This window comes from Crocuta crocuta, unplaced genomic scaffold, assembly GCF_008692635.1.
Source record: "Crocuta crocuta isolate KB4526 unplaced genomic scaffold, BGI_CrCroc_1.0 scaffold130, whole genome shotgun sequence".
In the NCBI taxonomy this organism is placed as follows: domain Eukaryota; kingdom Metazoa; phylum Chordata; class Mammalia; order Carnivora; family Hyaenidae; genus Crocuta; species Crocuta crocuta.
Genome location: NW_027527920.1, coordinates 7,610,529 through 7,631,649, shown reverse-complemented (window position 1 = coordinate 7,631,649; position 21,121 = coordinate 7,610,529). Strand labels below are relative to the sequence as shown.

At 43.1% G+C, this 21,121-nt stretch overlaps 4 protein-coding genes, 4 non-coding genes and 1 pseudogene across 12 annotated transcripts in view; 2 read left to right on the top strand and 7 right to left on the bottom strand.

Annotated features, from left to right (window-relative positions):
* The window catches only part of MAP2K1 (mitogen-activated protein kinase kinase 1), a 76,525-nt gene extending 75,471 nt beyond the window's left edge, over window positions 1-1,054 (top strand). The window contains exons 10-11 of the mRNA XM_077746831.1: window positions 262-307; window positions 941-1,054. Of these exons, the coding sequence (XP_077602957.1) occupies window positions 262-307; window positions 941-1,054 (160 nt within the window). The remainder of the gene's footprint in view (window positions 1-261; window positions 308-940) is intronic.
* On the bottom strand, window positions 294-7,210 carry SNAPC5 (small nuclear RNA activating complex polypeptide 5). 2 transcript variants are annotated; one of them, XM_077746843.1, is made up of 4 exons: window positions 7,071-7,210; window positions 5,579-5,668; window positions 3,980-4,120; window positions 294-1,156 (listed from the first exon to the last, which is right to left on the bottom strand). In XM_077746843.1, the coding sequence occupies exons 1-3, from the start codon at window positions 7,158-7,160 to the stop codon at window positions 3,998-4,000; spliced, it is 303 nt and encodes a 100-aa protein (XP_077602969.1). In that variant the 5' UTR covers window positions 7,161-7,210; the 3' UTR covers window positions 294-1,156; window positions 3,980-3,997. The 2 variants fall into 2 exon arrangements, with proteins under 2 accessions (XP_077602969.1, XP_077602979.1); XM_077746853.1 differs by having other exon boundaries at window positions 3,980-4,117.
* Window positions 7,211-9,608: 2,398 nt separating this feature from the next.
* Window positions 9,609-14,337, bottom strand: RPL4 (ribosomal protein L4). The gene is made up of 10 exons (XM_077746821.1): window positions 14,277-14,337; window positions 12,717-12,888; window positions 12,424-12,530; window positions 11,959-12,097; window positions 11,375-11,499; window positions 11,000-11,129; window positions 10,573-10,729; window positions 10,241-10,324; window positions 10,013-10,133; window positions 9,609-9,931 (listed from the first exon to the last, which is right to left on the bottom strand). Exons 1-10 carry the CDS (start codon window positions 14,277-14,279, stop codon window positions 9,701-9,703), a joined length of 1,269 nt encoding a protein of 422 aa, XP_077602947.1. The 5' UTR covers window positions 14,280-14,337; the 3' UTR covers window positions 9,609-9,700.
* Window positions 10,872-10,941, bottom strand: LOC144219180 (small nucleolar RNA SNORD18). Its single transcript, XR_013331327.1, has one exon. It is a non-coding gene; the product is annotated as a small nucleolar RNA SNORD18 (small nucleolar RNA).
* Window positions 11,598-11,669, bottom strand: LOC144219172 (small nucleolar RNA SNORD18). The gene has a single exon (XR_013331325.1). It is a non-coding gene; the product is annotated as a small nucleolar RNA SNORD18 (small nucleolar RNA).
* Window positions 12,167-12,265, bottom strand: LOC144219192 (small nucleolar RNA SNORD16). The gene has a single exon (XR_013331331.1). It is a non-coding gene; the product is annotated as a small nucleolar RNA SNORD16 (small nucleolar RNA).
* LOC144219187 (small nucleolar RNA SNORD18) lies at window positions 12,604-12,674 on the bottom strand. Its single transcript, XR_013331329.1, has one exon. It is a non-coding gene; the product is annotated as a small nucleolar RNA SNORD18 (small nucleolar RNA).
* A 273-nt stretch (window positions 14,338-14,610) lies between the features above and the next one.
* ZWILCH (zwilch kinetochore protein) overlaps window positions 14,611-21,121 on the top strand; it is a 36,406-nt gene continuing 29,895 nt past the window's right edge. For all 4 annotated transcript variants that reach the window (XM_077746782.1, XM_077746775.1, XM_077746761.1 and 1 more), the window contains exons 1-3: window positions 14,611-14,880; window positions 17,624-17,675; window positions 20,924-21,019. In XM_077746782.1, coding sequence (XP_077602908.1) covers window positions 14,828-14,880; window positions 17,624-17,675; window positions 20,924-21,019 — 201 coding nt within the window. In that variant the 5' untranslated portion in view covers window positions 14,611-14,827. The remainder of the gene's footprint in view (window positions 14,881-17,623; window positions 17,676-20,923; window positions 21,020-21,121) is intronic.
* LOC144218670 (peptidyl-prolyl cis-trans isomerase A pseudogene) lies at window positions 18,160-18,786 on the bottom strand (annotated as a pseudogene).

The following is a 21,121-nucleotide window of genomic DNA, read 5'->3' as shown; positions in this document are numbered from 1 at the left end:
GAATGCAAGGACTGGGCTAACCACGGCACGGCACTGGGTTGAAGGCTGCTTGTCCCCTGCCCTGCATAGCGGATTGCCTTTGACCTCAGGTTAATTCAGCAAGCACTTACTAGCCTGCACACATGCCATTGAGCTGGGCACGGGACGGTGAACAAGGCTCAGGCGCCGCTGAGAGCGTACAGGGTGTGGGGCATTTAAACGTATGTAATTTGAGGTGTAACCAGTGCTCGGCACTCTTTCTGACATGATCTTTCTTTCAAGCCTCATAAAAAATCCAGCAGAGAGAGCGGATCTGAAGCAACTCATGGTAAGTCAATTTATTTCCAATTTGTACATGACCTGCTTATTAATTTGTTCTTAGTCATCCCCCAGTCCTCCCACAGCCCATTCCCTGCTGCCTTGACAGTATGGGCCCACTGACCCTGGGGCTGTAGGATCCCAAACGAGTCTCCTGTGTCCACCCGGGAGTGTACAGGGCGAGCCGAGGGAAGGAATGGGCCAGCCCACTCCTTCGTGGGGACAGGGCCTTTCTTCCACCGATGGGCTCACCCTGCATGCAGTGTCCGCTGCAGCCCTGCTCTACCTGCTCTTTTGGAAGAGTAGGGAAGTGATACTGGGACATACCTGAGCCTGCAGAGCCCATATAGCACCACACACAAGTCCGTCCACTCATTGTTTTGTTCCTTCATGCCACCCTGTGAGGTGCTGAGGGCAGAGCACCTACCCCCAGTTCGCCATGGAAGGGCTCAGGGAAGTGAGTAGCTAAGGTCTCATGGCTGGTGAAACAGAGCAGGCTCTCCGACAGCAGCTGGCCACCTTCCTGGCCCCCTACGGCTGCCTGACGGCATGCAGGCTCGGGACTCCAAGACTGGTCCCAAGTCCCGACCCAGGACTCTCGAACTTTCCTTTTTGAATTTACTCTCTGTTTCCCCGTACGCAGGTTCATGCCTTTATCAAGAGATCTGACGGCGAGGAAGTGGATTTTGCAGGTTGGCTCTGCTCCACCATTGGCCTTAACCAGCCCAGCACTCCGACCCACGCAGCTGGCGTCTAAGTATTCGGGAAGCAGGGAAGACTGAGGCCCCTGCCCAGTGGTGTGCCATGTCGCTTTCAGGCCTCTTTGCCATGCCTGTCTCTGTTCAGACGTGCATTTCACCTACAACAAAGAATGAAGAACACAGCATGTGCCAAAATTCTTTTTGTCTTTTTTAATATTACTGTCATTTATTCTTACTGTTGATTCCCTAAGTGGATTGGCTTTGTGCTTGGGGCTATTTTTGTGTATGTTGATCCAAACACGCGCAACGTTGAGTTACAGTGAAACCTTGGTGACTGTGGGTAGTCCTTCTTCCTGAAAATTGCACTGCTCTTCCCTCACCGTGACTGGCTAGCTGCCTGTACTTTTGGGATTCTCTGACACTTGGTGGTACTGCATTCTTGCCGGGCGTACCTTCTTTCTGTTGGAGTAGAAGGAGCCTTGTAAGATCCTTCACAGGCACTGCATGTGAAGCATGCTTTGCTGCTATGAAAAAGAACATCAGAAAGTATATATCTTATTTTATTATATTTTTGCTTTTGGTGTAGAATGAAGCAATTTCTATCAAAATCTAGCCAGAGCCCTTCACTGCCGTGATAGCTGGGGCTGCACCAGTCTGTCTACTGTGATGATTTGTAGACTTCTGGTTGTATTTCTATATTTATTTTTAAATATATTATGTGGGATATTTAGTGTACATGTCTCTTTAAGTTTGAATTAGTGTTTCTAAAATGGTGGTTACTCTGAATGTTACAAATGGATCAAGGCATTAAAACGTATGAGATATATCTTTCCCCAAATCCAAGTACCGATGCTATTGTAAACAACAGTGTGTATAGTGCCTAAAAACTGTATGAAGATCCTTTTAACCATTTCAATCCAGGTGTTTAACAAATCTAATCTCTTATTCTAATAAATATACTATCAAGTTAAAAGGATGAAAATGGGTCTGCTTTTGTGGTAGGATTCGAGAAACCACGTGGTGTAGCCAAGCCTTCCTGTTAGGGCAAAGGTAAAGACAGGAAGGAGGCTGCAAGGCGGAAATGCCACACGGAGGACGAGCTCAGTGCTCTGGACTAATGGGTCTTCCTGTAATTAATTCCAGGTTGGACTTTGTCCAAGTCTCCTCAGCCACCAAACACTTCTGTGTGAACCTTCCAACCACCTTTCCTCTGGACCTGTGAACAGATTCCGTCTCTTCCTGCCATTTCTACCCAGGGAAAAGCAGGCAGTGGGGTGGGGTCAGGGTACCCGGCCTGCTCACAGTAGCGCCCTTCTCTTGGCCAGCCGTGCCCGGCTGGTGTGCGAGCCTCTGCCCAGGAAACCCACTGAGCAATGGCTTCCCCTCTTTCACCAGTTACACTTCATCCCACTTTCCTGGAGAGGAATGGGCCCAAGCTAGCTTCGTCCTGCCTGTGAGTTAGCAGTGAAGTCACGGAAAACAAAGCCATGTCTCAACTGACCACCGATGCCTTTCTCTGACCAGTGACTTTCAGAACTTGAGATTCCTGTGCTGCTGCCTGGTCAGCACCTCTTCCCTCATTTTCTTCGAGAGGGAGGATTAGAGAAAACCAACATAAATACGTATTTAAAAACAAAAGGCCCATTTTGTTTTCAAACAAAAAGCAGACCTTGGGTAAATCTCCCGAGTAGGAGTTCCACTCTAGATGGATAGGAGCTTAGAACAGAGCCAGGATTTCAAAAACTGCTTCGTGTTACATAAATTCTCTGTTCTTTCCAAAAGTGTTACGTTTTAAGAGTCCAAAGGATTCCGCCCCCCCAGTAATTTTTACCAAGAATGATCTTGTTCTCAAGAATAATGCTCCCTGCATCAGTCTTGCTGTTTTGAGTTCCCTGTGTCCAATCCCTTCCTTAGACTCCCTAGATGCTGCCTCATGAGCACCCCATAACTGTGTGGAAGTGCTGGAACAGGTATGCACACTCTCATTTTACACACGGGAGCAGCTGCAGAGAGTTAAATAAAAAGGCCAAAAGGCCAAGTTACCAGTTAGCGGTAGAGCTAGAGTTTAGAACCAACTCTTCTAGCTCTCGAAAATCCATGCTTGTAAATTAGATCGCCCAAACGTATACCTTGATTGCTTTTTGTTGCAAAACAATTTCCACATTGTTTTCCAAGAAATGTGCTCATTTAAACTTCTGGCTATTTCCTGTAAGAATAGCTCAAAATAACTGATATGTTGATTAACGAATATGCCCATGTTCTTTTCTGGAACAGTTATAGAAGAAGTTCTGCTTGAGGAGGCTCTTTATGTTTTGTTTGGCTTTTCTATTGCTTGGGCAGGGCAAGTCACTTTTATATTAGCAGTACTTAACTGTATTTCACTGGAAAAGGGACAGTATGCAAACAAGTACCAAATTTTAACAACTGTTACTTTGAATCAGTCATTATTACAAAAGCCCAATCTCCCAAGCATGTAGTAGTCAGTGCGCTGTGATGTCACCGAGAAGTGGCAGCAGCTTCTGTTCCCAAATGGCGCTCTCTACTCCTCACTTGTCCTTTCTCTCCTAGACTGTGGCCTTGCTGCTCACAATGGTTCAACGGCATGCAGACAGCCTTTAATTGGTGTTCTTAAAAGAGGCATTGTTGACTGGAAAGGCTGGCTTGTATTTAAACTCTGCCCTTTTGGCAAATGCCAGACTTTCTCAATAGCACTGCAAAGGAAACTTTCTGTTTTGAGCCTAATTACTGAATCTGACCAGAATAGATGCAGCACCGCCCATACTGCTGAAGGCTAAGATACTGCACCTGGGCTTTTCCATATGTCACCAAACTTCAGTTATGGATGGAACCATTTTTACAACTACACATCATCCTAAAGTTCTTGCTTCCTTTCAAAACAGGCCAGAGGGCCCATTTTTAAAGAAAATTTTTTTGGAGAGACAAAGTTCTTGGGAAGCAGGAACTTAATTCATAGAACAAACCTTGGCTCTTCCCCTGCTTTAGGAATCTGATTCTTCCTCCTCCTCCTCCTCCTCCTCCTCCCCTGGCACATGGCTCCTTGTGCTCAACTCCAGTGCAGTTTGGTTGATTGATGCTTCATTGTCTACATGTACCAACATCTGCTTTAGACAAGGACAATTAGGGATTAGTAGAAAAGACACTCATCAAACCAGAAATGTGTTTTAAAATCAATTCCGAGGGCGCATGGGTGGCTCAGTGGGTTAAGCGTCTGACTTTGGCTCAGGTCATGATCTTGCAGTTCATGAGTTCGAGCCCTGCGCCGGGCTCTGTGCTGACAGCTCAGAGCCTGGGGCCTGCTTTGGATTCTGTGTCTCCCACTCTCTCTGCTCCTTCCCTACTTGTATTCTTTCTCTCTCAAAATTAAACATTAAAAACAAAATTGTTAAATCTCAATTGCACATTCATCCCCAATATTTAATCATCAGGAGGTAACCCAGTCCCCCTATCCTCTATTGTCACAATGGGAAGGGAGTAAACACCCTAGATTTGATAGGATGTTACCTCATTTACAAACATGGTTCATGCCTAAGAATTATGTTGGCTTAGATGTGCTGCTTTCAAATGGGTTTTAAATGGCTTAACACGTATCTGGGAGAAAAAATGCTCAAATATGGTATATTTAGAAAAGAAGAATACTGCACTGTTTTATCTAAGGGCATTGTAAGAAGGGTATGAGGAGGACTGGAACTCACTTTTCAGCACTATGTTTTGTGGTCGAAGCTACACTCTCTTCTAACATCCCAGGCTTACTTACTCATGAAGCAGTGGAAGTTTTGACATATGCCTGCAAAGATCTCCAACTCTCCTTGGGTTCACTGGAGTAGCTAGAGAGGACGGGTAAGTAGCATGGTGCAGGCAATATAAAATAACATGGTTAATAAATCAAAGTGTACCCATGGAAAGAGCCTAAGTGTCCATCAACAGATGAATGGATCAAGAAGATGTGGTTTATCTATACCATGGACTACTACATGGCAATGAGAAACAATGAAATCTGGCCATGTGTAGCAACGTGGATGGACCTTGAGGGTGTTATGCTGAGCGAAGTAAGTCAGGCAGAGAAGGACAGATACCATATGTTTGCACATATAGGAGGATTAGGAGGAACTTAATGGAGGACCATGGGGGAGAAGAAGGGGAAAAATAGTTGGGGAGAGAGAGGGAGGCAAACCATGAGAGACTCTTGAATGCTGACAAAAACAGGACTGATGGATGGGGGGAGGAGGGATGGGCATGGAGGAGGGCACTTGTGGGGATGAGCACTGAGTGTTATGTGGAAACTAATTTGACAATAAACTATTTGTAAAAAAAAAAATATATGATTGAAAAAAATAAAAATAAAAAAATAAAGAGTACCTAGCTAGTAGAGAGGTAGGCTGCTCCTTGCCTGTTACAGTAACATGTAGCAGCCAGTTTATTAAACTAGAACCTCCTTACAAGTAATTCCGGAGTTCTTTGGGCTTGATCATGGAATTTACAAAAATTACTGGCCTCCAAGCAGCCTGAGAGCAGGATGGACTTTGCATTCTCTCCCTAGGCCCACACTTGGTTAAACTTACATCATGTGGCTCTTCAGATGCAGGCTGAGAAGACAGCACCTCACCCCCTCTTCTAGAATTAATCATTGATTGGAGGGCTAGTTCTTCAACCTAGAAAAGATGAGTTGAGGACACTTTGCTTACTATTTACGGTAAAATTTACGGAGGATGCTGTCAAAGGCTGGCATCCGGAGAAGTGAAAACACTGTAACCTTGGTGCAGCTCTAGAGAAAAGGGCGGGGCCCTTAATCTTTCCCATTTTAGGGAAGGAGCCAAAAAACCCCCTCCAGCCCCATTCCCCCTGGGGTGTACAGGTGTTTTCAATTGAGTCAAGGCTTAAATTCCCCTAGGTATAGCAGAGCTGGGTAGAAAACCCAAATGTGCTACTTTAAAAAAGAGCCAGGTGTCTTCTGATTCCACAGGGGCCCAATTCGCTAGACTGTGGCTTTCTACCCAGGATTGAGAAAGTGATGGCAGGAAGAATGGAAAGTGTAAGTGTTTTCTGGAGCATAAAGGAACCTAGGCCTAGAAGTTGCCATCATCATACACAACACCCACCTACTGGATACTTGTACAGGTACTAGTGATATAAGAACATAAGCACAGGCCAACAACTGTCCTGAGGAAAAGCGTATTATTTTGAGGTCACAGTTGGACAATGCTTTTCAGCTTACAAAAGGCTTTCATAGCCCGCATCTCGTTTGGACTTAAAAGATCCAGGGGCACCTGGGTGGCTCAGTCGGTTAAACGTCCGACTTGGGCTCAGGTCATGATCTCACGGTTCGTGGGTTCGAGCCCCCGGTAGGCTCTGTGCTGACAGCTAGCTCAGAGCTGGAGCCTGCTTCAGATTCTGTATCTCCCTCTCTCTCTGACCCTCCCCTGCTCAAGCGGTCTCTCTCTCAGAAATAAATAAAACATAAAAAAAAAAAGATCTTGAAGAAGGGTGCAAAGCAGCGCTTATCAGGATGATCTATCCCACTAGGGCTAGAGGACGGATTTGTGGGAAATAGCGCTACTGCGCCTAAATATCGTCCAGGACCAACAGCTGCCAGAAGAAAAGCTACTGGGAACTCTAGGCCAAGTCTCTTCTCTCAGGGCCTCGCTTTCTTTCTTTGCACAACGGATCCACGAATCCCTTCTAGCTTAACAAGACCAGAGCTGTTTTAAGCGCCAACAGAAACTAGTAAATGGTGGCTAGCACATGCTGTAGGGGCTCGCGTGGAAGGGGTCCGGGGGCAGGGAGAGCCTAGGCGGGCCTTAGAGAGGGCTCACTTGCTCAGCGCGTGGTGTGCGGCCCGCCTGCATTAATGGGTACTAGGGGTGCGGCCGTGGTCTCGCCACACGTACAGACCGCTGGGCCTCGGCGCAGACCCGCAGGTTCAAGATCCTAAGAGGAGTGGGCCTGCAATTCAAACACGTCCCCCAGGTACTTGTCAACCTCTAAGTGGGCGCCGCCTACGACTGGGGTTCTCGGGGCGGCCGGCTCGAGGGGCGGAGGGCGCCGCGGGGTCACCTTGAGCCGGTTCAGCTGGTCGTGCAGGGCCGCTTTCAACCGGAGCAGCGTCTCCTCCTCCTTGCGGAGCTCCTGGAGCCGGCTTAACATGGTGCCTCGTCCGGCCGGCCAGACAGGCCCGGCGCCCAGACAGGCCCGGCGCCTGGTGATGACGTCACGAGCACTCGTTCCCGGAAACCAAACAGCAGGCTGGGCGGGGCTGGCAGCACGCGGGCAGCGACGCTTCCGGCCAGTCTCTGAACTCTCGCTGGCTCGTGGTGGGGTTGTTTTTTTCAAGTTTTAATTTTTTGCTATACATATATGTATTTTCAAATTTTGTTGATTTTTGCGAGAGCGTGAGAGAGCAAGCAGGGTAGGGGCAGAGAGAGGGAAGGAGAGAAAATCCCAGGGAAGATCTGTGCTGTCAGCGCGAAAGAGCAGGCAGGGTAGGGGCAGAGAGAGGGAAGGAGAGAAAATCCCAGGGAAGATCTGTGCTGTCAGCGCGAAAGAGCAGGCAGGGTAGGGGCAGAGAGAGGGAAGGAGAAAATCCCAGGGAAGATCTGTGCTGTCAGCGCAGAGTCCCGTGTCGGGCTTGAACCCTCAAATTGTGACTGTGACCTGAGCCAAAACCGAGAGTCCGCTGCTTAACTCACTGATCCACCCAGGCACCCCTTAAGTTTTTATTTAAGTATTGTCTCTGCTAACTACTTAAATCAATATCAGTCTGTTATGACCATATGGAGTTGTGTGCTTTTCTGACTCATCCAGCCAGGCACCCTCAAACCTGGGTTTTTAAAACAAAACAACAAAACAAAATCAGTCTGATAATGATCAGGAACCTAAAACATAGGGTGCAGAGCTGTAAAAAACTTGGGCTACAGAATAGTCAAATACCCAGTTTCAAATGCATCCATTTAACAGTACTCCCTGCATCACACTTAAAAAAAAATTTTTTTTTAAGTTTATTTTGAGAGAGCAGAGGGTCAGAGAGAGAATCCCAGGCAGGCTCTGTGCTGTCAAGCGTGGAGCCCAATGCGGGGCTCCAACTCACAAACTGTGAGATCACCACTTGAGCTGAAACCTTAAAAGATGCTCAATCACCTGAGCCACCCAGGTGCTCCTCGAATTGCACGTTCAGTGTTGCAGCAAGTGGCTATTTTAACACAAGACTTGCAGATGCATCTGAGGGCAGAGACCAAAACCACAGTGGTGCACCGGCCCTGTTATCTTCCCAGGCGAGGATTCCTCCTCAGGTTAAATGGTTACTAGGAGGCTGTACAAATTGGAACACGAAGCCCGGCTATCCACTTCAGTTGGGCCATGGTGCCTTCATATGCTAAGGGCCAGAAATCTCATCTGCTGAGAGTTGTGGATTTTAAGTAGGTTCCCAATGGAGACCAAAGAGTTGCAAAACAAGATCGGACAGGAGACAAAAACAGGAGAGGTGAACTCTTAAGTCATGCTGTGACACACTTGCTAGAAAAGCAAACCAACGTTCCTCGGGAGCAGGCTTCTCTGCTGGCTTTTTTTTAAAGAAGGAGATGCAGGAAAGCTGGACAGTTAGAACACTAAGCAGGGTGCAAGTTCAGTGTGGAACCCAACAGATGGCTCCATTCTGCCACCCGGGGATGATGACTTCAGAATCAAGTCAGAGGTTCTGGGTTTAAGGATCAGGCTTTGGCTTGGGTCATGAGCTTATAGTTCAAGAGTTGGGAGCCCGACATAGGGCTCTGCATTGACAGCGCAGAGCTTGTCCGGGCTTCTCCCTTTTTTTTTAAATGTTTTATTTCTGAGAGACCATATGAGCAGGGGAGGGTCAGAGAATGGAAAGACACAGAATCCAAAGATAGGTTCTTGGCTCTGAGCTAGCTGTCTAGTACAGAGCCTGACGTGGGGCTCAAACCCATTAACTGAGATGGCAACCTGAGCTGAAGCTGGATGCTTACCTGACTTGAGCCACCCAGGCACCCCTTTCCCGCTCTCAAAAAGTCAGAGGCTCAAGAGACTAAGCCACCCTGGTGCTCCTCTGTGCTGTACTTGGTGAATGTATTCATCTCATATTAAAACTGCAAATATGAAGTAGTTCTGAAAAATGCTTCTGCCACTTTCAGAATGTGGGTCAATTTATTGAGGGGAGCATTTCTTCCAGTAACTCTGCTCTCGCAGCAGGTTCTAACAGGAAACTGAAGGAACCGCCAAACTTATCGCAGTACCTCTAAATATATATTCTGCCCTCTTGTGGTACTGAAAAAGCCAAACCTTTATGGAATTTTACCTATTTTCAAAGGTGTGGGGTTTTTTTTGGGGGGGGGAGGGAAAGGAAGGCTTGCTAAATCCTAATAGCTTCCTTCCTATTTGAGACCAGTTTTTTATTTTAACCATCTCCTTCTCATTATTTACACACTGGAGTTTAGATCTGTATTTATGCATTCTGGTTCCCATTCATCTGCATGGACTTACAATGCCAAGTCTGGTTTTATACCAGACAATAGAAGCAGAAGACAGGACTATGGGCAACAAAATAAAACTCTACCAAGATTCACAGACACATCCAAAAGGTTAGGTTTCTCATGGTCTTCGATTAGGCCTTTATTCATAATTAGCTGTCCAAAATGATAAAACTTTTATGGAATTTGTTTAAATCTGAGTTTTCATGCAGCAGCTTTCTTTTCTTCCGTGGTGGGTTTCTTCTCTGCAGGCTTCTTCTCAGCTGCTGGTTTCTTGGTCGCTGTAGCCTTTTTTCCTGCCAATGGTTTTTTCTGCTTTTTAACACCAACAGCCTTCTTTCCTTTCTTCCCTACCACAGGCTTCTTGCCTGGAACATCTTTCTCCTCTGATTTGGCTTGTAAGGCTGCTGCAGCCTTATCCATCCGGAGTTTGTGCTGCAACAAGTTAAGAAAAAGCCTAAGACTCAAATCTTTCTAAAAACTTAACGTATCAGCAAAACCCAAATTATCACTTACATTCTTGGCCTGGCGAAGAATGGTGTTCCGGCGCATGGTCTTTGCATATGGGTTCAGCTTCAACATGATTCTCAGGTTTTTCAGTGGATTCTTCTTGAGGACTCTGCGATGAATCTTCTTGCTGTAAAGGAGGAGACGTTATAATATTAATACTTTATTCTCATTACACATGTTTTTGAAATAACCAACAAGCAGAGGTCAGACTAAGATTAATTATCCCAAGTTTACCGTGGTGCTCGGAGGGCTCTCTGAATCTCTGGGCTCTTCAAGATTCTGCTAAGGTCTGTATTAAGCATCTTATGCATGGGAAGGCTGAAGAAAAAAACAAAAAAAGGCTGACCGTAAGATGCTCAATTCCTATTTCTAACAATCGAAGTTCTCCTGAGTTAATTTCCACAACAGCATCCACTTCTGAGTATCTCAACATTTCAGCATATTGCATCTGTACATGACAGCATATGCCAACATTATTTGTTACTTACAAAACATGCAAACCAATAGCAAATGTAAAGATCTGCAGCATAAACATCTGTGTTTGAAACACGAACATGAACACTCACTTGTAGTTACTCTTGAGGGAGGCAGCCTTACGCCAAGTGCCATACAGATCGTCCAACTTGCGGAAAGCACTTTCAGTCCAGATGCAGAAACGTCCCACATGCCCACCAGGAGCAAGTTTCAAAATGTTCAGTTTGCTTACATTAAGCAAAGTAATTCCTTTTAAAGGGAAAGGGAAATTAGGGAGCCTGTATCTCAACACAAAAAAACAAATCATCTTTAAGATTTGTGTGCTACATAAGGCACCTGAGAACTGCTACTAATTAGGCAGTCCCAACCATCACTGGTGTACTCATTCAGCGGAATCAGAAGTTCCACAAAATCATGTGTTTCAGAAACACGGACCATACAGTGGAATCTCATCATAGTAAAAGCTGAGTAAACTTGCATAGTACGGACAAACAAAACATGTGTAAGCAGTACAATTACCGGGGATGTTTCTGAAGGCCTTGATGATACCATTGTCCTCATTATAGATGATGCAGGGTCCCCTGCGCTGGATACGACGACGGTTTCTCATTTTGCCCTTGCCAGCTCTCATTCGCTGAGAGGCATATACCTAAAAAGCGAGAATGAGTAGTATTTGGATTAAGATATGACCGTAGTAATTCATCTGCACACTAAAGATGATGAAAAGGAGCCACAATGACTTGCCCAACATTAACACACAACCATAAATGGCAGTCAAGATTCAAACCTACACTCTGTAAAGTTACAGAGTTCTTGTTCTCATGGCCCCTCAAGTTACACTGTTCAAGTCACCTTTTGAATTTACAATTTGACAAAGAACTACCAAAACCCTACCTTTTTGATATCATTCCAGGCTTTAAGTTTCTTAAGAAGCAAAACAGCCTCCTTGGTCTTCTTATAACCTTCAACTTTATCTTCAACCACCAAAGGAAGTTCAGGAACTTCCTCAATTCGATGACCTGACAAAGCCAATTAACAAATACAGTTACCCTGAACTTTCTGAAAAATTGAGGAACATTTGACACAACCCACAAAAGCACTGTAGCATACAATGTGCCAAATCAGAATTTCCACAAATATCATGTGTTTCAGAAACACGGACCAATTAAGTGGAATCTCATCATTTTGACAGAGTAGGGAACATGATGAACTCAGGGTGGCAAAGTTTTCTAGTACATGAAATCCCTGTACTTTAAGTAGTTTCCCAGTTACACAGCACTCACTGATGACTTACTATAGATATAAGTACTCAGAACTATTATGTAAAACAAAAAAAAAGAACTATTACTTAGTAGAGGGAAACCTAGTCAGGCACTCTGGGATGAACAGAATTGACACAGATCGTTAACATGAATGAAATGGTTCAGGAAGGAAAAAAGGGTACTTTGTACCATTCCCGTAAAACAAAATCTACAAACCTTTAGACATGACCAGCGCTGGTAAGGCTGAGGCAGCCAGGGCAGAGCAGATGGCATATCGCTTCTGTGTGGTGTTCACTCTGCGGTGCCAACGGCGCCAGGTTTTGGTTGGTGCAAACATGCGGCCCCCACGACACATCTATTTTCCCGGTTAAGAATCTCGTTTCTCAAAATTTTTGTAATTTAAAGGAAAAAAAAGATTATGTCTTGCTCAGTAAGAATTTTCGTCATCCTTCTGAACCAGCGTACTGACAGCAGGCAACTGTCGCTGAGAACAGAGTAAGACGCAAATTACGACATCATTGCAAGCAAAATTTCCTGAGACCCAAGCCCGTCTGCCTAAAGCAACGTTTAACCTGAATACTGTCAGTATGTTTGAAATGTTTTCAAACCAATACATATAAACCAACTTCAGTCCGATAAATTCCGTTAAGAGCTGACCAATTCACATGAAACAAAGGATACATTTCCAAAAGCACCCTGGCCAGAACGGTGAGTCCCACCACCTCGAACTCTGGGAATTCGAGCCACGGCTCTGCCAGTACCCCATGACTCAGCACTGGTTTGATGACCTGAAATTGGGAACAAATCAAAGTTTCAGATACCTAACCATATTAATATAGAATTGTTATGCATGGTAGCAACAGCATCAGAACATCCAGGAAAATCATGTGGTTCAGAAACACGGACCAATGGAGTGTTATATCATCACTGCTGTTAGGCAGGTCTTAAAACATCAACCTTCGAAAAATCCATACCTGCTAATTCACTGACAGCATATGGCTGTCTGTTGTTTTTGCGCAAGTTGGTGTGAACAAAGTTCACAATATCAGGTCGAATGGGGGCCTTGAATACAGCAGGCAGAGTGACGTTTTTGCCAGAGGACTCCCCCTTTTCGGAGTACACGGAGATCAGTGGACGAGCACACGCCTAGGGAAAAGGAGAAGAGAAAGACGTTTACATTGACAACGTCGAAAATACTATGGTTAAGTATCAACAATACCATTAAAACTCAATTACAGGTGACTAGAGTTTGGAGAGGAAAAGAACACTCAGAGCTGAAACAATGGCTATTACCAACACATGATGTTTATTAACTTCAAGGACATTTACAATCTCAAGTTCAACCACAAAATTGATCATAAAGCTTTCAAACCAGGCCTTACAGAGCAAAACCGATTCAAAGCATACTGTAAGATTTGAAAATACTACTTAATGCCACCTTCTTGATAAACTCTTCCACCCCAAATGTCAGCAAATCTTGTCTACTTCAGCTCTACTTCAAATTTCTGTCCTTGGCCCCCTTCATCCCAAACACGGATGACAAAACTTAACAGTACAAATACTGGTCATGTTTCCTTTTGCTCAACCTTCTCCAAAGACTTACACCTGAAAGTAAAACTAAATTTCTAAGGAGAGCCTACAGGATCTGTGGATTTCATCTCCCACACTCTTTCCCAAACACTACTATCCATACCTAAACTCAGGGACAGAGGCATTCTCCCTCAGAGAAGTAGTCTTCATCCTAAAGACAACTTGCTAGTCCTCCTTCAGACCACCTTCTCTCAAGTTTCTCTGATCGCTTTAAAGCCCAACCAGTGCCTTCTCTTCCATCCCCCACGTCCACAACACTACCATCGGATATTTTGGTGTTACTTTGTTCAATTTTTCAGCCAAGCATCACACGTATAGTTTTTTTTTTTACACCGAACTTCCCATAAAACACTACACTGCACAATGCAGTACAAATACTATGCAAAAGCAGGACATAAGACATTAATAGTAAGATGAGCTGGCTAAACAAAGGTTTAGAGAACACCAAATAAAACAATTTTTAAGAAAACCGAGAAGTTTTTGTAGAGGCACAAGTTAAGCTGAACACAGATGAGAATTCAGAAAAATGTGAATATACGGGTCTTTAACATCATCTCTCGCGAAATGAAAATGTTCCTTACTGAACATCTGAAAATGCAAGCCTCAAAATTGATTTTGGCCTCGACTCGGTCTTAAGCCCCAAGAGTTTCCGTATTTTCAGTAAAACTGATGCAGTCTACGATCCAAGAAAAACGAGAATCCCAAAGGTTCTTCCGCACCTGAGAGCGACCTGTGTCGCCCAGCGCTGCTGGGACGCCCACGTTGCCTCTAAAATGGCTGCCGTAAAGCCGCACTATCCAGCCCCAAGCCACAGATGATGCCTCTGACCCTCATCTCTTCCGTCCTCCCTTTCTCCCCTACAGACTCTGTGCCCTAAACCCCTAGTCCATTCTTGCCAGAACCGGAGAGCAAGGGAAAGTTCTCCAGAAAAGACCTCCACTCACCATCGCGGGGAGAGGAGAGGGCCACGCTCCTCTCAACCCGGCGGCTCCTATAGGAAAAGGAAGTGCCTAGCACTTCCGCTCTATTTGTAGACTTCAACTCGTCCGCCAACCTGATCCGGCTTAGAACCAATCCAGAGACATAAAATATCTCTCTAACACTCTATAAAAATAACAAATAGCGTATGTTTTCACATGTATCAAGTTACGGTATTTACTCACTTTTAAAGCGAACAACAGCGCTTAGAAACAAGGGACTCCTTTTCGCGGAATAATCCATAAGGAGGCGTGGCAACTCTCGCGAGACGAAGTGTCTTTCCCTCTCAGTCGCTGAAACTTCTTTTAACTTTTTCTTACAGAGATGGAGAATTATTGGCAAAGCAGAAACAGCGGCGTGCTCTAAAACAAAAGATTAGCTTGGTGGACAAACGGGGCCTATCTGGAGTGGGTGGGGTGTAAGAGTAGTCCCGGCGATGGGGTCATGACCCCGGACGTCAGCACCGGGCGCGCTGTTCGGTTTGGCGGTTGCGGATCTGCAGTCAAATTGGGGAGTGATGTGGTCCCGAATAAACCGAGCCGCTGAGGAATTTTATTCTCGTCTCCTGCAGTGAGTTGTAGCCCTTGCTGTTGCCTCGGGAGCGAGGACAGCGCTTCTCCCTGGGCATCTTGTCGACCCCGCCCCATTCCTCTTGCCCCTGCATAGGAATAAACGCCCTATTGCTTCTCAGTGGCGCCTGTGTTACAGACTAAGGGCAGCTTTCCTGGGGTCTGGGAGTTGAAGAAAGGCCGGCTGGTTATCTGTTCCAGTGTGGGGTTGGCTCTGTGGGGGCTTGCCTGTAGTCTTATATAGGCGAAAACAACTGTACGTTATCAATCGAGGGGGAAGGTGACAAGTTTTTCAAGAGGCCTCTTATTCGTTGTGATCATGCACAAAATTTATGATATGTTAGAGGCACCTCTCAGAATCTGGAAAACTAGGTGTTGACATCCTTCATCGGTTTAAAGCCTTTCTGGTGTGAAATGTATTGTCTGTTCAGCTCCGTTAGATGAGTTACAGTTACAATAAAGTAATAGTGTATTTTTGTTAAGTACTTTTATTTGATTGCGCTCTAAGACTATTATAGTGACTTGCTACTACAAAAGGGGATTCCATCTAGTTCTGTATCCAACTTTAAAATCGAACCCAGTAGTTCTCAAATTTGGACTTGCATCAAAATCACCTGGAGGGTTGTCAAAACAGGTTGCTCGGCCCCACCTCCAGGGTTTCTGATTTAGTAAGTCTGGGTGGGGCCAAAGAATTTTCCTGTCACATTCCCTGTGAAATATGCTGCAGGCCTGTCACCACAACTTTGGGAACCACTGATGTAATCTAACCCCCTATTTTCTAAATGCCATAATTTTTCATTATTTTGTAAAAAATATTTGGCTTAAAAAAAAGTTTATTTAGTTTGCGAGAGAAAGCAAGTGAAGGGCAGAGAGGAGGAGAAAGAATCCCCAGCAGGCTCTGCACCATCAGCGCAGAGCTGGATGCTGGGCTCTATGTCACCAGCCTTCAGATATGAACTTGATGTTACTTGAGCTGAAACAGAGTTGGACACTCAGCCAACTGAGCCATCCAGGCACCCCTCATTATTTATCTTATTATTTCTGCTTACAGAAGTAGTTAATGCTTGCCAGTTTTTTGAACATTATAGAAAGAGCACTTGGCTTTTTTTTTTTAAACTAATAATGTCTCGAATGGCTTTTACTCTGACACCCTATAGATCTATCTAGTTTTTAACTGCTGTATAATATTTCATTCTGTGCCTGTGTTATGTTTATTTAACCAGTCCCCCATTGATACTGTTTTATTTAGACCCATTATAGTTTCCAATTATTTCATGGATGTTAGTCTTTGTTTCTACTTGTAAGCACAAAAGTCTTGTTTACTTCTCTTGAATCCTTCACAATGCCTCTGTATCCAGTTACGTACTGGAAATTTCCACGAGAACTTCAAACTCCATGTTGGCAAAACTGAATTCATCTTTTCCCTACAACCTGACTTTCTGCTCCTGAATTCTGTCTATGAATTAAGAGCTCCAAATCCAAGATTTTCACTTCTCTTTTCCACCACCCTCCATATCCCCATTCTGTCTAGTCAGTCACCTGGTGCACTTGGCCCTCCATCTCTATTGCTTTTGTTCAGTCCATCATCACTTCTTATTCGCAGCTATTTTCCTGGCCTCCAAGTTTATATCCTTCATCTCATGGTCAGAAAGGTGTTCTTATTTAAAAGCTTTTAGTAAGTTCCTCTGGGGTTTCAGGATAAAGTTCTAGTGTTATAGCAAAATATCTTCCATTGTGTTACCGCAGCACCCTGCACTCACCTCTGTCGGATCACTTACCACCCTGTATTGTAACTGTTGGTTTATTCTTTTGACTTCAGTCAAGAGTATGAACCAGGGACTATGTTTTTGTTCTATATCCTGGAAATCTACGAAGAGTGCCTGCCTATGATCTACATGATTGTTGAATAATCAAATAACATCTCTCAGTTATACATAAAAGACAAATATCTTTAAGAATAAGTCAGAATCTTGTCCAAAATGGCAAAAGCCAATAATTCACAGGGCTAACTCTCCTGTTTTTATTTCAGTAAGAGTAGATCAAATAATAAATGCTATCCTGAAACAATTCCACTGGGTTCCTTTAGGGCTCTAAAGATCTGTTCTCTTTCACAGTGTAGATCAGACTGATGTACATTTTGGTATATTTAATGGTTTATGGTTTACATGCTTTGGGATGGCTAATTTAAAACTTTCCTGAATGAAACGATAATTATTAAATGATATCTGAGAGTTTTCTGTTTACGTTTTTAAAAGAAAATTGTTCAACATCAAATTTACTAAGTTTTTAGTGACAGCTCATAAAGGGAGGGAGAATAGCTGTTTCCATTTTAGCCTTAGAAATCTAGGGCTGGGAACCTTGAATAATTATTCAGTGGTTACTCATTGATTCAGTGGCAGATCAGAATCCAGTGATTTTTACTTCCCAAGTCATGCTGTAAATTACATTTTTAATAGTAACTGATAATGTGTTTCAGAAGATAAGAGAGTAAAGCTGGGTAACTGATTTCCTGCTGCCTCTGAGAAGGAGTTGTGGGCAGTAGTCTATTAATCTCTACCACATTTCTTTTTTCTATTCCTAACTTATACTTTGTGCTTTTGTCCCTCTTCCCAACCATGCCTTAAGGCTGGTTTGCATTTACCTTTTCTCACTGGTGTCATGCAGAGATAAAGTGATGACTAACTTCTGAGTTTAAATATCAGAATATTGTAGCTCTGTTTTTCTCACGTATTTCTGCATTTCAGGGAGTTTGATGAAGAAAAGAAAGGAATCCATAAAGACCCATTTATCTATGAGGTATGAACAATTTATTTGGTCTTTAAGCACAACTCATTAATCCTAACATTCTTCTTTTTAAAAGTTGGGTTCATTGAAGTTAATTTAGAGTTAAGTTAAATTCTACCCTCTTAGAGTGCAGTTCTATGAGTTTGTACAAATGGATTCAGTCATCTGGCCACCCCCATAATCAAGATCTAGAATATTTCTGTCACCTCCAAAAATCCCGTGTCTTTGTCTCTAGCCTTTTCCCGGATGTCACATAAATAAAATCATACACTGTGTAGTCTTTTTTGTTTTTGTTGTTTAGCTTTTATTTCATTATCATAAAGTTCACTCTGCAATCCAGCTAGACTTGGAGGGGAGTAAGGAAAACATGGAGCCTGTAGAACTGCAGTGAGTGCACAAAGATTGTAGGAGATTTCGAGCAGTTTGGGGTGAAGGGGTCCTCTCCTGGTCTAAGGAAGGAATGTTCTGGTAGTCCACATAAAACAAATCAAATTTGTTAGATTTGTCCACAGTCAGCAATGGTGATCTTCTTGCTGGTTTTGCCATTCTTGGACCCAAAGCGCCCTGTGGCTTCTACAATATTCATTCCCTCCTTCACTTTGCCAAAGACCACGTGCTTGCCGCTCAACCATTCCATCTTGGCAGAGCAGATGAAAAACTGGGAACCGTTTGTGTTGGGTCCGGCATTTGCCATGGACAAGATACCAGGACCTGTGTGTTTCAGGATGAAATTCTCATCATCAGATTTCTAACCCCATAGATGGACTTGCCACCAGGGCCATTATTGCATGTGAGGTCACCACCCTGGCACATGATCCTGGAATGATTCTGTGAAAGCAGAAACCTTTATAACCACATCCTTTCTCCTCAGTACTCCGAGCATGAAAGTTTTCTGCTGTGTTTGGAACTTTGTCTGTAAACAGCTCGAAGGAGTTGCGGCCCAAGGGCTCGCTGTCCATGGTGATATTGAAGAACACGGTGGGGTTGACCATGGCTGGGTGGTGTGGGTGGCAGTGTCTGTAAGGCCTATACACTATGTAGTCTTTTAGGTCTGGTTTCTATCAGTGAATGTAATGCATATGAGATTCATCTATGTTTTGTATGTATCAGTAGTTCATTTTTATTGTCGAATACCATCTCATTGTATGAGTGTGTGACAGTCATCTACTTACCAGTTGATGGATACTTGGATTGTTTCCAGTTTTTGATAGTTATAAATAAAGCTGCTATAAATATTTATGGATTTATTAAGCATCTAATATATGCCAAGTGTTCCGTAAGTAAAGTCCCCATAAAGTTTTATCCATATAATAGTGAACTAAAACTAATTGGATGCTAAAAACAAATAAGCTGGAGAGAAATTGTCGTATAAGTTAAAGGCTAATATTTCATGTATATGAAATACATAAAAAGCTCATAAAAATCCATAAGAAAAATGACAACCATCATAGAAGAATAGACAAAGGACACAAGAAATCCCAGAAAGAAAAATAAAATAATGTTGTTTCTTACTTTTTGTATTTTCACTAGCCAAATCCAGAAAGTAAGTATACTTGGGTAAATGTATTAATCCCACCCTATCTGAATTCTTGCTTGATATGTATAATAGTTTCCTATAGCTGCTCTAAGCACAGATTGGTTTGCTTAAAACAAATTTGTTCTGTTGCAGTTCTGGAGACTAGGACTCTGAAATGGAGATGTTAGGAGGGCCATGCTCCTACTGAAGGCTCTAGGAAAGGATCCTTTCTTGGCTTCTTCCGGTTTCTGGTGGTTTCCAACAATCCTTGGAGTTTCTTGGCTTGTAGACACATTACTCTAATTTCTGCCTCTGTTAATACATAGTATCCCTGTGTGTCTAGTGTCTAAATCTTTCACTCCTTATAAGTACATCAGTCATTGGGTTTAGGGCCCCCCAATGCAAGTTAATCCTCAACTTGATTATATTTGCAAAGACGCTCTTTCTTTTTTTCTGACACAGGGCTCAAACCCATGAACTGTGAGGTCATGACCTGTGCCAAAGTTGGACGCATAACCAACTGAGCCACCTAGGCGCCCCATCAAAGACCCTCTTTCTAAAGAAGGTCACATTCAGAGGAACCAGGGGTTAGGAGTTCACCATATCATTTGGGGGGATATAGTCAATCCACAATGGTAGTTGAAACTCAAGAACCTAGTAGATTAGAATAAACATATCATCCTTTGTTCTTTGAACTTGGTATCAGTATCCAAACTGAGAAATTAAACAGATTCAAATAATGAGAGGTATTTGTCAATAATAAGCATATGAGAGACTGTTCACCTTCACTAGTAATCAAATAAGTGAAAATTAGAACAGTAACAAGCAAGATAATAATTTTTGCTGTGAGATGATAAAAATGAATGGTGAAAATACTCTGTGTTGCAGTAAGTGACAGGAATGTGAATATGTGGGCATTGCATATCTGCAAGGCAATTTGAAAATGCCGGTGTGATTCTAGATAGTCATCTTAAGAAAGGAATTCAAGGATGTCAATTATTAGTTGTTTCTTATAGCAAATAACTAAAACTGTCCAAATGATGAAGAAAATAGAATTATATGATGGCAGAGCCAAAGAGCATTTAATGGCATGGCAAGAAGCTTATGATTTAGCATGCTGTATTTTTTTAAGCAAAGGCCTATCTAGATATCTAAATACTCAATACATTTCTAAAGTAGGTTTATTTATGTGTCTGCAAAAAGTCTGGCAAGATATAAGCCGACCAGCCTAATAACAGTGATGATTATCCTAGCTAGTAGGATTATGTGAGTTTTAAAAAATCTGTTAGCTATTTTCAGACTTTTCTGTAACAAACATGTTTGCAATAGGAATGGAAAAATAAGCAGTTCCTATAAATTGATAAAGTTCTAAATTCCATAGTACAATCAGAAGAAAAGATCATATTTAGTAAAGTGCTAATTATATGGTATATAATGGTAAATATAGTATGAGGGGAGGAAGAGAATGTCCATGTGATGCCAGTCAAAAGAAGGCTTTATCACGCAGGGTGCACTTTAGGTGAGCCTTAAAGCATTTGTATATGTGAATAAATAAGAGCCAGATTTGTCTAAACATGAAGAAACAACATGGCAAAGAATAAATGAAGTCTTATCTGTAGAACATTATGTCTTGTTCAGATTTTCTTTTTCAGTCAGTTGTCTGCAACTGGTCTTTCTGTGTTTAAATATTTGTATTAACATATCTGTGTGTGTATATAACATTGCTTCACATCTTTTTGAACAGACTGATGTTCAAGTGCAGTTAATCGGCAAAGGCCAACCAAACCCTTTGAAAAATATTCTAGATGAAAATGATATAATATTCATCATGGAGAAATTGGTAAGTAGTGTTTGGGCTTTGTGCTTGTTTAATTCTTTTTTTTTTAAATTTATTTTTAATATATGTAAAAAATTAATTATTTTTAATAAAATTAAAAATTCA